Below are 15,704 nucleotides of genomic sequence, written 5' to 3' on the forward strand. Positions count from 1 at the left end.
TTCACCACGCTCTCCACCGAGTTTGCGTCGCACCAAACGGCGGGCGTAACATTATGAATACAATTTATTCATGTAAATGTTTTCCTAGCTATTTATATTACCTGAAGTGTAGGTTAACATTCATACACAAATTCAACACCGCAATATCATCAGTACAGTAGGAGTGAATAACAACAGTGATGATAATAATACCAGAAATTTAGTCATATATTTTAATTTCGAAAATATGAATATAAACAGTTTTAAGAATTTGTGTTCAGCTCACTATCAAGGTGAGTACATATAGCCAGTAGTCTATTATCAACCGGAAGTGCATGGGTGAACTGCTACCATCAGCCTCTTGAAAAAAAGTTCATTACTTTTCACACCACAACTTTACTGTAGTCTACTCTCCGAACCTGATATGGCTGCAATGAATAGCTGGTTGATTTCATGCATTGTTTTAGTTCATTTCGCTTATTTGGGATCTTGTGATTCGGGCTCTGAAATAGGTAAGATACGTATTTTTTACTTATTTATTAATCATTTTCTCCATTGTGTGCCCATGCAACGATCTACAGTTGTTTTGTTTTTTCAAGATATATGTTTTACAACATTTCTCCCGAATAGACTTCATGTGTCAAGAAGCCCGTGCGTAATTTGGATTTCGCAAATTCAATATCACTTGATTGCGCGTGATATCCCCACAATTGATAAACAGAAAACGGAGTTATGCTACATTCACGTTTTAGTTCGGTTATGTTGTTGCAAATAATGTACCCTCATCATTGTTAATAGTTAATCATAAGGGTTATTGGGTTTGTGCACAGATGTGCATGTCATACAATAGCATAGGCGGCGCGTGAGTTTGATAAAACATGCACCTGTAATAAAGCATTCCTTGTATCGCATTTGCAAACGTGTCTAAAATAGCATACTATTCCTAATCTGATGAGTACTGTGGATTAGATAGTTAATTATAATTTAGGCTAATAATATAACTCAATTACTTGAAAGCATGGCTGAGCGCGTAGACTTTGGGCCTATGCTCGATACATGTATTATTTCTATGCACGGGTAAAATGTTGCCTTTTATAAACACATTTCATGCAATTCTGCTACACAAATCCGACAGAAATTATATTTTAGCCAACTCTGCTGACACTGACAAACACGGCGTTATCTGATCCATATAATAGGCCCACGAGAAGAGGAGACACAAATACAATATGATGTTCATCTAACCTGGAGGAGGAAATGATTCTCTGAAAACAAACTGTCAAGTGGCACTGACCCAACAATGATCAAGAGTGAATATGTGCACTCACCAGGAATATGGCTGATGCTTTCTGCTGATGCCAATAACATAGGCTATATTGGTCACTCAATTAAGTTGAGCATTTTTTAAAACTAAAAGACAGATTCGTCTTTACACATTTACAGCATAGTACTGTAACACCTGACTACAGCAACAAACTGTATTTCCAGAATGTACACTGCATTACTGGAAGCACGGTGGTTAGATTTATAGTGCAGGCATGTATTTGAATAAGGTATGTCAATAGCGATTTTGTAACTTGTATTTCACTGGCCTAAAGTAAAATTACCGTATTTTGTAACAGTTTAATTAGAATACAATAATTTTGTATTTTCTATTACCATAATAAACTTTCAAGTTGCCCGCTTAACTTCAACAACATCCTCAGTAACGGTACCATAACATTCTTTCTGGCTATGACTGTGATATGTTCTTGTTTATCTTCTTTAGTTTAATGCTGTAAGTCACTCTGGATAAGACCGTCTGCTAAATTACCTAAATGTAAATGTGAAAATTAGCACTTGCGTAGCACTCTGCTGGGTAGGTCTGATCATTTCGTTGCAGATTTGGATGAGGGCCTCTAGCGGGTCCTTTGTGGTGTTGGTTGGTTCTCGGTTGTTCACAGCTCTTGACATGCCTACCCACTGACTGCCTGGTGGCCCCATGTATTGACTTGGAATGGGGGATGCTGAGAGTGGTGAAGACGGTTCGGAAGGTCTGGACTAAGGCTGGCTGGTTTTCTGCTGTGCGGTATCAGGAACAGGGTTGAGGCCAGGGTTCGCCGATCACCAGAACTAATTTACCATTCATGATTCATTAGACCAACACTACGATCAGACCCGGCTGCAGAAAATGATCATCTAGGTAGAATATTTTCAAAATTGTGGACGCTACTGTATAATGATATAAAATACAGGATATGCAACACATCTGCCACCAACAAGTGTCTGGTCAACAACCAATAAGCAAAGCTTACTGACAAATTACATAATGGTTTTCACTTTCAACACCGCAATCTGCACAGTTTGGTTGCTGGAATTATATTTTGGACAAATGTGTGCAGGTAGCCTACAGGAGAGTAACCTCATCAGCTTAAAAAATTGTGAATGGTTGTGTTTATGCCACACGTAAAAGGTAATACATTTTAAAAAGTGAAATTACAAATATTTAGGCTATTGAAGCATTATGGGTTCTAGGTGCTCAAGAAATAGCCACTCGGGTTGGAGAGGAGGCAGAGCATGTGTTAAGCTTTCCTGAATAACTGGGCCTGCTGGGAACATATTTGGTCCACAGGCGGCTGGTGACACCTTAATTGGGGAGGTTGGACTAATAGTAATGGCTGGAACGGAGTCAATGGAATGGTATCGAACACATCAAATACATATTTTCCATGTGTTTGATACCATTCATTTCACTCCATCCCAGCCATTATTATGCGCTGTCCTCCCCTCAGCAGCCTCCTGTGGTGTGGCCACATTATTGGGACGACTTGGGAGCATGATGATCCGCAACAGACAGTGCATCTCAGTATCAGCAATTTAAATACAGCGAGACTGGCCTGCTATTATGTCTTTCTATACCTTGTAAACTGTCAAGAGTAGACATTCAACTGATCCAAATTTTAAATAAATATTCAAATCACAGGCCTTTGTTGCTGTTATTCTAATTGCCATGTTCACTGCGGTGTAGAGTAGAATTGTGTACTAATTTGAAACAATAATGCAATTATTTTTTGCAATGTGGTGTTGGAGGCTAGTCTGGGTAGGATACTTGTATTGTCCATAAACAACATCAATAGGGGAGTTTTTTGAGCTGCATGTCTCATGTCTTCACTGTTCTTTCATTCGCAAAGACTTACCATGGCCTCTCCGCTTATATTGAAAATTGGTGCAGCTTTAGATGATTTTATGTGTGGTATAATTGCTAGTTAGCATATTGCAGATCTGGAAAAACGATCCACCCACCACTGTTCCATTATGAATGGTGGCTAAAGGGCAGGATAGACAGTTAGACTGGTAGACTGTATTGACTTGACTGGCATAGTTAGCATGCGGAAAAACGTTGCGCATAAGCAGATAAAGAAATTTGTCTAGGATGGAAGAAATTATACAGTAAAACCTGCAAAATGGTGAATGTAAACCTGGGAAAAAACACACTACTCTCCCTTGTGACCAATAAAAAAACCACACAACCCTCCCCAACGCAAAAAAGAAATACATACATAAAAGTTAGACAACCCTCAACTATTTTGGACCACCTGCCTCCGAAACTTGCCTAGTTAAATAGAGATAAAAACAGTCAGATGAACTCATTGAAACGACATAACTTCTTTCATACTGGACACAACAACATAAGAATGATATCCATGAACTCATCTGACTTTGGGTAAGTAGACAAAATCTCACACAATCCCTTTAAGGCCCCTTCAATTGTCTGGTGTGGGTGAAAAGCATAAACAATCTCACTCTCATTAATTTGAGGGGAAATTTAATTAGCTGTTCACTCAGTGTTTGATGTGGTTCGTTATGCTAAAACCCCAGGCCATATGCAAAGGGGAATTCCATAGTAGTTTGATTTCAGTAACGTCTACTGTAACTGTTGTAATGTATTGTTGTGAGTTTGAGGTAGGCTACTGTTGCTAGATCACATATTTTTCCAGGAGATCTGTAAAAGAGCAACTTTTTGGGGTGGTTCTACCAGTGAAAATGTGTTAGGATTTCAACACTTAGTCAGTGTTCGGCCCCAATTTTCTATTTTTATGGGACAGCGTCCATTTAAATTGAGCATAAATCTCACCTGCAGGCAATTTAAGCTGCAGCATGCTTCTTGGGTTTGTTTTGTCCGTAAACCATCTGGTAAACTTTTCAGACCTGCTTAACTACACTCTTAGAAAAAAGGGTTCCAAAAGGGTTATTTTGCAGAGAGATAGGGTTCAACCATAAACCATTTTGATCTGAAGAACCCTTTTTGGGAGACAAGGGTTCTTGTAAGGTAAAGGGTTCTACTTAGAACCTTTAACATCCTAAACTTTTTTGGAAGAAATGGATATTTGATGATTCTTTGGAAGGCAAGGATTCTACATAGGACCATATACAGTTGAAGTTGGAAGTTTACATACACTTAGGTTGGAGTCATTATTTTTCAACCACTCCACAAATGTCTTGTTAACAAACTATAGTTTTGGCAAGTTGGTTAGGACATCAAACTTGGTGCATGACACAAGTAATTTTCCCAACAATTATTTACAGACAGATTATTTCACTTATAATTCATTGTATCACAATTCCAGTGGGTCAGAAGTTTACATACACTAAGTTGACTGTGCCTTTTAAACAGCTTGGAAAATTCCAGAAAATCGAATGGCTTTAGAAGCTTCTGATAGGCTAAGTGACATAATTTGAGTCAATTGGAGGTGTACCTGTGGATGTATTTCAAGGCCTACCTTCAAACTCAGTGCCTCATTGCTTGACATCAAGGGAAAATCAAAATAAATCAGCCAAAACCTCAGAAAAAAAAATTGGTTCATCCTTGGGAGCAATTACCAAATGGCTGAAGGTACTACGTTCATCTGTACAAACAATAGTATGCAAGAGTATAAACACCATAGGACCACGCAGCCGTCATACCGCTCACGAAGAAGACGCGTTCTGTCTCCTCGAGATGAACGTACTTTGGTGCGAAAAGTGCAAATCAATCCCAGAACAACAGCAAAGGACCTTGTGAAGATGTTGGAGGAAACAGTTACAAAAGTATCTATATCCACAGTAAAATGAGTCCTATATCAACATAACCTGAAAGGCCTCTCAGCAATGTAGAAGCCACTGCTCCAAAACTACCATAAAAAAGCCAGGCTATGGTTTGCAACTACACATGGGGACAAAGATCACACTTTTTGGTCTGGTCTGGTCTTCTATGGTCTGATGAAACAAAAATAAAACTGTTTGGTGATAATGCCCATCGTTATGTTTGGAGGAAAAAGGGGGAGGTCTGCAAGCCGAAGAACACCATCCCAACCGTGAAACATGGGGATGGCAGCATCATGTTGTGGGGGTGCTTTGCTGCAGGAGGGACTGGTGCACTTCATAAAATAAGTGGTATCATGAGGAAGGGGAATTATGTGGATATATTGAAGTAACACCTCAAGACATCCGTCAGGAAGTTAAAGCTTGGTCGCAAATGTGTCTTCCAAATGGACAGTGACCCCAAGCATACTTCCAAAGTTGTGGCAAAATGGCTTAAGGACAACAATGTCAAGGTATTGGAGTGGCCATCACAAAGCCCTGATCTCAATCCTATAGACAATTTGTGGGCAGAACTGAAAAACCATGTGCTAGCAAGGAGGCCTACAAACCTGACTCAGTTACACCAGCTCTGTTAGGAGGAATGGGCCAAAATTCACCTAACTTATTGTGGGAAGCTTGTGGAAGGCTACCCAAAACGTTTGGGCCAAGTTAAACAATTTAAAGGCAATGCTACCAAATACTAATTGAGTGTATGTAAACTTCTGACCCACTGGGAATGTGATGAAAGAAATAGAAGCTGAAATGAATGATTCTCTCTACTATTATTCTGATTTCACATTAAGTGGTGATCCTAACTGACGTAAAACAGGGAATTTTTACTAGGAATAGTGAAAAACTGAGTTTTATATATATATATAAATGTATTTGGCTAAGGTGAATGTAAACTTCTGATTTCAACTGTATAATATTTCTGAGTATGCTCTATTGCAGGGAGATTTTCAGAATGTTTTGTTTTACTGTAATAGTGTTTTTGCGTGTACATTGATTGATTGATTAATTTTATGCTACAGAAAGATAAATAACATACCGTTTTTTTTTACTAATACAATCTGGTAGTAATTTGATTTATTGGAACCGTTACTGAGATAGTTGTTTCAGTTTAGATGAGTGAGAGAGTTTCAGTATTCAATATTTCTTACCCTTGCAGTCATTTTGAATGCAAGTTGCAGCTGAGAAACAAGTCAATTTTTGGGATATTCTAACTGGCTGGATTCCAATGGGAATTACACATCACTTTGCAAGCCAGCGTAATATGATTTGCAGGCCTGATGTGGCCTGTAAACCAGGAGTTTCCTATCACCACTGTGTTCGGGTGTAACTAGGCCCTCAAAGAAAGGCCTTATGAAGTATGTATTGTCATAAATAATTCAATGCGAAGGCTAATAAGGCTGGTGGAACTGTTCATAGATGGTTCCAGGAAGAACAGTTTAGATGATAAAATGGTTCTTGGTAGAAATCCACATAGGGTTCTACCCAACACAAAAAAGGGTTCCCCTAAGGGACAAACTGAAGAACGCTGTATGGTTCTACAGAGCACCTTTTTTTCTAAGAGTGTACAGCAATCAATTTTCTGGCCTGCTGTCGATTGAAAATTGTACTGGTCTTCTCTGCCAGGCAGCTATAAAGGCAGCATATCTGCATCCTTCGCATACAAGCAATATGAACTGATCCAAACAGGGTTGTTATTGTCATGAATGTTTTACTAAAGCTGTTTTCAAAAATAGATTGGTGTTCGTAACGGCACATTGAAATATTAATGCAGCGGAACTTGGAGCTTGTCTGTTTGTGCATGTGGTTATATCATGAAATCTGTTGACTTGGCTCAGTACATTGAACATTGAGGTAATTTTTCTCCTTGTATACATGAGACTGTTTCAATACCCTCCCCCATGATTTAAAAAAAAACTTACTGTTGCAATCGCATTCTTGCAAGTAGTAAAAAATAAAAATCCCCTGCACATGTTCTCGCCATTTTATAAGCATTCATAAAACCATTTCTAACTGGAATGAGATGGTTATTAACAGAAGGTGTCATGGTCATGATGAGTATATTATATTGCGGTGGATTCATTTTGTGGTGAATAATTTCAACAGTTAAGTAATATGCTTTTGCAACCAGAATGATACAAATTGAGAAGACATCAGAACAGTAAACCTGTAGAGTGCAAGAAGGGTCTAGGTCTTAAACACCAGCTCTGGTACTATACGGAAAGTGAAAACATTTTACAGTTAAATCAATTCCACCACAGATACTATACAGTGCATTCGGAAAGTATTCACACCCCTTGACTTTTCCCACCTTTTGTTACGTTACAACCTTATTCTAAAATTGATTAAATACATTTTTCCTCAATCTACACACAATACCCCATAATGACAAAGCAAAAACAGGTTTGAATTTATTTTGGTGCAATTGTGTGTGTATGTGTGTGTGTATATATAAAATTGAGCTCAGGTGCATCTTGTTTCCATTGATCATTCATGATGTTTCTACAACTTCTTTGGAGTCCACATAGTACATTCAGTTGATTGGACATGATTTGGAAAGGCACACACCCGTCTATATAAGGTCCCACAGTTGACAGTGCATGTCAGAGCAAAAACCAAGCCATGAAGTTGAAGGAATTGTCTGTAGAGCTCCGAGACAGGATTGTATTGAGGCATAGATCTGTGTAAGCATACCAAAAAATGTCTGCAACACTGAAGGTCCTCAAAAACACAGTGGGCTCCATCATTCTTAGATGGTGATTCCAAACTTCTTCCAAGACTCTTCCTAGAGCTGGCCGCCCGGCCAAACTAGGCAACTAGGGGAGAAGGGCCTTGGTCAGGGAGGTGACCAAGACCCCAATGGTCACTCTGAAAGACCTCCAGCGTTCCTCTGTGGATATGGTAGAACCTTCCAGAAGGACAACCATCTCTGTAGCACTCCACCAATCAGGCCTTAATGGTAGAGTGGCCAGACGGAAGTAATGCCTCAGTAAAAGGCACATGACAGTCCGCTTGGAGTTTGCCAAAGGCACCTAAAGACTCTCAGACCATGAGAAACAAGATTCTCTGGTCTGATGAAACCAAGATTGAACTCCTTGACCTAAATAATAATGTCTGAATGAGTGTTCTCCTGGCTATCCATACATTTTAAAAACAATAAATTGGTGCCGTCTGGTTTGCACATTATAAGGAATTTTTAAAGTATATTTAAGCAATTACCTTTAATTTTGATTCTTAAGTATATTTTAAACCAAATATTTTTAGACTTTTACTCAAGTAGTACTTTACTGGATGACTTACACTTTTACTTGTAACTTTCTATTCAGGAACTGTATCTTTGACTAACAGGTGCATATCTGTATTCCCAGTCATGTGAAATCCATAGATTAGAGCCTAATGAATTCATTTAAATTGACTGATTTGCTTATGTGAACTGTAACTCAGTAAAGTCTTTGAAATTGTTGCCTTTATTTTTTTGTTATTTACTTTAACTTTCCGTCACTTCTATTCCCTCAGCCAGAGTAAACAAAAAGAGAAATATCCAGTGTAAAACATTGTCATATATATTCAGCTTTATCTTCATCAGAGCGACACAGATACTCAGCAAGACTTTTCCGTCGCTGCAGGAAAAGAAATGTCTTCTCTTGGGAGTCAGTTCAATTGCACATATAAAGTCATTTTTCTCCACTTCCAGACAGGCTCTGCACTGCACAGGGACAAACAGTGGAGTATGTGAGAAAATGGCTGTGCACTTGCTTGACACAGCGTTGAAATGACAAATGTACAGTACTTGGCTGGAGCATCAGCCACAGGTTAATCCCTATGTCCTGTCCACTGTCAATTTACGATGCTATATCTGGAGTAGGGCTGGGCGGTATTTTACTATATAGCGGTATTGATGCACGGACCGGTTTGAGTTTTTACTTTACCTTCTATACCAGTATTTGAATGTTTGGTTTGTTAAAATGTGATATGTCGTGTGTAACGTCCGTTTTTATAGTTGACATTTCTACTTGAGTTCTCTCTCTCTCTCTCTCTCCATGCCGCGTTCCTCACAGACCTTCCCCCGCCCCTTATCACTCAAAGAGTGCATTTGTTGTTGCTTGACCACAAGACCATGTTCTGTCTGCATGCTGTGACGGATCAATCAGATTTAGTTGGGTAACATAGATCATTAAGATGCTTTATTTGCATAATATGGTATGTGAGATACTTGTCATTAGAATGTATCCTTTTGGACTATATTGTTGGCAGTTGCACTTTTCCCTCAGCTGGGGCTCAGTCACTTGGGACCCAGAGAGGGGAGAGGTCAGGCTTGTCTTTCACATGTCCTTGGTGCTATGTAGAATATCAGAAAGGGAAGAGGACAGAATGGGACATTGTCTTCATATGTGAATGTGTCTTTACCTATTTGTAAACCATGTGAAGGTATGGCGTGATTAATGGGGAAACAATTATTTGTCTCCACAATGTCTGTGCGCCAGTCACTCCCACCTTTTCCCATTGGGGGGAGGTGTATGGCAGTGTCTGAAAACATTGTATGTCCTCTCTGATCTTACACTTATCCTGGGATAGTGTATGACCTAGAGGCTCACTCCCCTCAGTGAGCTTGTCCAGGAGTGTGGTCAAAGAGGGAGTTTACTTGAGATGGGAGTATCTAGAGTTGATCATTGATATATGCCATTGGATGAGTTGGTGTTTTTGTATTATGAAGTACCAGGAAAGAGATTAGAACCTCATCTGAGGGACCAAACTCAACGATAATTTATAGCGGATATTATCTGGCTACGGGATACTCCTTTCAAGAAAAAGTATTTATTTGTGAACAGTTTCTGTTGTTCGTCATATAAGTTGAGAGGGGTGTATCTTGGCTATAAAATATCTTTGTACTTTTCTGTTGGTACTTTTCAATGGTTCATTATAGAGAGCGTGCATCATTGAAAGTCAAAAAGGCTATTGCAAACCTTATTATAAAAAAATATGTAGTTTAACTCATTTGTTAAAGCAGAAATATGCCACCACAATGGTCATTGCAGCACATGCAACAATGTTGATGACAACAATGTTTCCACTTTGCTATAAATATTATACTATTATTATACTATTTATGTTTCTTACATCTGAAAACAGGTATATGTAACGGCATTCGTCTGTTGAAAGAGGAGCGGACAAAAATGTGGCGTGGTGGTTACTCATGTTTAATGAAAATTTGAACAATACATGAAATAACTAAATATACAAAACAACAAACGGAACGTGAAAACCTATAGAGCCTATCTTGTGCCAACAAACACAGAGACAGGAACAATCACCCACAAACACACAGTGAAACCAGGCTACCTAAATATGGTTCCCGATCAGAGACAACGAGAATCACCTGACTCTGATTGAGAACCGCCTCAGGCAGCCATAGACTATGCTAGACAACCCTACTCAACCACAATCCCAATACCTACTAAACCCCAATACAAAAACACACCACAAAATAAACCCATGTCACACCCTGGCCTGACCAAATAAATAACGAAAACACAAAATACTAAGACCAAGGCGTGACAGTATATTGTGTTTTCTAAACTAGTTTTAGATAAATCGTGTTAATCACTAATGCTAATTGCTAGTTAATATATGCCATTTAGCTGACGCTTTTATCCAAAGCGACTTACAGTCATGTGTGCATACATTCTACGTATGGGTGGTCCCGGGAATCGAACCCACTACCCTGGCGTTACAAGCGCCATGCTCTACCAACTGAGCCACAGAAGGACAGCTAGGTAGCTAATAAATCTACAGAGTCAGAGCAAGCATAGCTAGCTAATAAAGCCTGATACCAGTGCTGTTGTAGGCCTAAATCATTGTTGTTTGTGCAACAGTATCTTCTAAGTCAAAGAGGAATTGGCAAAGCATGAACATGTTGGCTACACAGGCTGTATTCCAAACACAAAAGACAGACCCTCTCCCCGAAGCCCTCAAATTAAGTGGACACTTCTGATGATGTATCATGTCGTATGATGAGTTGACACTTGCAGGGCAAGGGGCGAGGGAAGAATGAATACAATTTAAATGGCCCGCCCTTGTCCGGAGATTTGTCAGTCGTTCATCCCACGGTTGTGTTTTCAGTCATCATGGAAGCACCGGTAGCTGTTGCACGTGCGCATGCTTTATATAAGCTACAGTCAATAATGATTTAATTTCATATATTGGCTATAAGACAACGCATCCGCAGATGTTGAATGCTAGCCATCTGACGATATCAGGTCAATTGAAAATTACAATGTATAAGTGTGATGTGTGCGCTAGCTAATGTTTCCTAAAGCTAAATAAACAAAAACATCCTTTTACTATACGTGTTAGTACCGTCATGTGCATTAGTAGCAACATTTCAAAATGATTTACATTCGTTTTTACTTACACTTGTATGTTCTTAGTGGATGTACAATCATTGTGAATTGAATTATGGGGTGTTTCAGAACTGGAGTGAACAGAATTGTACGCTTACAAATCAAATCAAATGTATTTATCACATACACATGGTTAGCAGATGTTCATGCGAGTGTAGCAAAACGCTTGTGCTTCTAGTTCCTAACAATTCCAAAACTACTACCTTATACACACAAGTGTAAAGGGATGAAGAAGAATATGTACATAAAGATATATGAATGAGTGATGGTACAGAACGGCATAGGCAAGATGCAGTAGATGGTATCGAGTGCAGTATATACATATGAGATGAGTAATGTAGGGTATGTAAACAAAGTGGCATAGTTTAAAGTGGCTAGTGATACATGTATTACATAAAGATGCAGTAGATGATATAGAGTACAGTATATACGTATACATATGAGATGACTTATGTAGGGTATGTAAACATTATATTAAGTAGCATTGTATCACTTAGAGTGTATGTGTAGCCACCCTAGGGTCACGCACTATCATAAAGCAAATTTAAAACATAAAATACTGGAAAACACTGTCAAAACTTTGAGAAATACGGTAATATGGTATCTCCAAGCCCTAATCTGGAGAAGCAATGCCTGCTCCTGTCAGCTTCTTACTAACTAGCTATCAGGCTATCCCTCACCCTCAATACAAAGTTGGTCAAGCAAAAAAAAAAGGTTGTCTCTCATAAGGGCTTCCAATACATTCCAGTATGTGATTAATAGCTTATAACGTTCAATGCTGTCTTTCAAAATCATTAAGACATGGGTTTGTGTGTATTTTAGGAGTTAAACATTAACTGAACAAAGGGGCCAAAATGCACTTTCTATAGCAGTTGCCAGGAGTAACAGACTGTATGGTGTCACTTAGAGGTTTGTGTTCAGCCATCTAATGCCCCCCTATGTGTCATTCCTCTTCCTATGAGTCAGTTCAGGCTGGTGCATGTCTGAGTTGATACTGATATATTAGTACTTGTACTGAATCTTTTGGGGGGAGTGTATGTAGGCTATTTGAGTCTGTTAGAGCTGATCAGGATTTCACTGAGCATCTGTTAGCGGATAGGATTATGTTCTTCCTGGCTGACTTACAAATGATTGCTGAAGTCGAATGCTTTATAGGGATGTGTGTCAGAAATCCATGGTATGTACATGATACTGGCTCCACGAGAGATGTGGCTTGAGTTACTGGAAGACTTGGAAACAAAAAGAGCAATGACCAAGCTGCTTTTAAGATGTGTATGTTTTCCTAGATCGACCTGATCTCCCACTGCACATTACTGACCAGTTTACATACTGCCCTCATGCCTTTTCCAATACACATTTGCCTAATTAGGCCTATAGATTTTTGGCAACATCTTCACATTTTTCTGTAGTTAAAATGTCACCCTGTATAGAATAACAAGCCACGCTGTGAGAAGTTAACTCTCATGAAAACAGCAGATCCAGGTCAAGTGTTCTTCTGATGCAGGGATAGAGAGAGATCGGTTCAGACACATGCCTTTGAGGTATATCCATGATACAATCAGCCTGACATTCTGCTAAGTGTATAGCCTGCAAAACGTTTGAGATAAACGATCTGAACTCTCACGTAACGTGGTAGGGAAAGTCATAGCAAGATGTTGCGCAATGATATACTAAGTGCTCATACAGAACAACTGATATCGGGGAGTGTACAAAAGGTGTGGAAAAGAGGCCTGGTCGAACTAAGTCGGAACTTGCCTTTCACAAGAGATCTGAACAGAGTGAGCAATACGGGCTATTAGTTGTCCTCTATGTAATGTGCTTTTAATTTGTTTCCTCATGGGGTGGGAGTGGTAGAGGTCCAATGATGTACTCTGTGTTAGGGCAAGGGTAAGAATTGATAAAGGCCCAATGCAGCTGTTTGATCTCATAATGAAATCATTTCATGGGTAACAATTAAGTACCTTACTTACCCTGGCGGTCAAAAAGAAACAATTAGCAAATAGCAATTTCTCAATCAATAATTTTTCTTGGACTGTCTGGGAGTTTTCTGAGTGTGGAAGAGAGCGAATTTGCAGTTATTGTTGGTGGAGAGGTTTTGAACTAATATAACGCTTGGTGACGTCACCAGGCAAGCCAAAACGCCATCCTACCAAAACAGACTGAAATTTCAGGCGGTCTTGTCAAACAGCTCTTACACGAAAAGGACATTATCGTAAATTACTTTGGCCAAGAAACACGAGCAAAGGACATCTGTTCTCTGTGGAAATCTGTTCTTTGGTCTGGTTCCAACCGCTGTGTCTTTGTGAGAAGCAGAATAGGTGAATAGATGATCTCTGCAAGTTTGGTTCCCACCGTGAAGCATGGAGGATGTGTGATGGTGTGGGGTCCTTTGCTGGTGACACTTTCTGGGAATGATTTAAAATTCAAGGCACACTTGACCAGCATGGCTACCACAGCATTCTCCAGTGATACGCCATCCCATCTGGTTTGCACCTAGTGGGACTATCATTTGTTTTTCAACAGGACAATGACCCAACACACCTCCAGGCTGTGTAAGGGCTATTTGACCAAGAAGGAGAGTGATGGAGTTCTGCATCAGATGACCTGGCCTCCACAATCACCCAACCTCAACCCATTTGAGATGGTTTGGGATGAGTTGGACCGCACAGTGAAGGAAAAGCAGCCAGCAAGTGCTCAGCATATGTGGGAACTCCTTCAAGACTGTTGGAAAAGCATTCCAGGTGAAGCTGATTGAGAGAATGCCAAGAGTGTACAAAGCGTCATCAAGGCAAAGGCTGGCTACTTTGAAGAATCTATCATTGCTCTTTTTGTTTCCAAGTCTTTTTTTGATTAGTTTATCACTTTTTTTGGTTGCTTCATGATTCCATATGTGTTATTTCATAATTGTATTTTCTTCACTATTATTCTACAATGTAGTAAATAGTAAAACATAAAGAAAAACCCTTGAATAGGTAGGTGTGTCCAGCCTTTAAATATATATAATGCACAGAAAAATAAGGTTTTTGACTGCACTGGGCCTTTAAAGGATTTTGCATTAAGAGGAGCTCTTTGAGTTCAACATTTATGTTAGTGACTTGGCATAGTCAACCTTTAGTTTCAGTCTGTTTCATAGGTCGTATAACTTATCCTGCTTTTATGCTTTTTTTTCATCCCTCTCTCACTTTAGTAACAATGGAAGGCCTGGCCACTTGATAGTGGCTCTGGTTTGAAAGCTTCTCTCCTGATGCCAGAACCCATTTGGAACCTACACCTTTAGCCCTTCTGGTCACACTTACTGCTCTTTTGTGTCCCTCATTGCATTTGTCTCTCCACCATCGCCCCAGTAGTCCAAATGTGTTGATGAAGGAAACCATAGTCACAGAGAAGAAATGTACATATGTACATTGCTAGATTGTCTAGTTATTGGAGAATAGTCTAACCGGAAAAACATATTGTAGGTCATGATGAGGGTTTTCTGTTTCTTCAAAACAGAAAAGGAATCTGAATCTACCCTGAAAAAATATACTTTTCACCTGCTTAAGCATATCTTTCAATATTTAGCAACTGAAAGGGATGAGTAGTGGGTGAGGAATGTGCAGGGAAAGGGCATGCTATATTGTCATATTGGATTCTGCTAATCACCTCTGTGGGGACCTCAGTAACAGTAATTAGACTGACATTGCGATGGAGCGCAGAGGTACTCTTAAAGGTGTGGGTGCGTGTGTATGCCATATTTTTTATATGGGAGCATGAAAAAGATGTACTTTAAATATAATTTTGGTGTTCTGAAGCTGGGCAAATCATACTCATTGTGGAATTCCATTCAGTTTCAGTATGTGTTAATATAGAAAAACAAGTATGTTCTCTAATCTTGGCATTGTGTCGTGTTTATCCATCTAAGGAATAGTATTGAATGCAGTTCTGAGTTCCAAAGCAGTTCAGTTCACTGCTAACAAGATACACTACATGACTAAAAGTATATGGACACCTGCTCGTTGAACATCTCATTCCAAAATAAAAGGCATTACAGTTGCGTAGGCGCGATCTTTGAAACTATAGGCTATTTTGCAAAACTCAGCACACTAACCACAAATACTTAAACCAAACCAGAAAAACATTATACACCTCGTGCAAAAGCAAACAATTCTTGCAAACAACAAAACTCTTCACTCTTTAAAAATATTAAAAATAGTGTTTTTGCGTCAATACAGTACA

The 15,704-nt window shown here is 39.3% G+C and overlaps 1 protein-coding gene across 3 annotated transcripts in view; it reads left to right on the forward strand.

The window, feature by feature from the left end:
* Positions 1 to 317: 317 nt before the first annotated feature.
* Positions 318 to 15,704, forward strand: part of LOC118386114 (tissue factor pathway inhibitor-like) — a 35,025-nt gene continuing 19,638 nt past the window's right edge. The window contains exon 1 of one of the 3 annotated variants that reach the window (XM_035773545.2): positions 318 to 491. In XM_035773545.2, coding sequence (XP_035629438.1) covers positions 404 to 491 — 88 coding nt within the window. In that variant the 5' untranslated portion in view covers positions 318 to 403. The remainder of the gene's footprint in view (positions 492 to 15,704) is intronic. The other 2 variants (XM_035773544.2, XM_035773546.2) reach the window with 2 other exon arrangements.

This window comes from Oncorhynchus keta, chromosome 7, assembly GCF_023373465.1.
Source record: "Oncorhynchus keta strain PuntledgeMale-10-30-2019 chromosome 7, Oket_V2, whole genome shotgun sequence".
NCBI classification, from domain to species: Eukaryota; Metazoa; Chordata; class Actinopteri; order Salmoniformes; family Salmonidae; genus Oncorhynchus; species Oncorhynchus keta.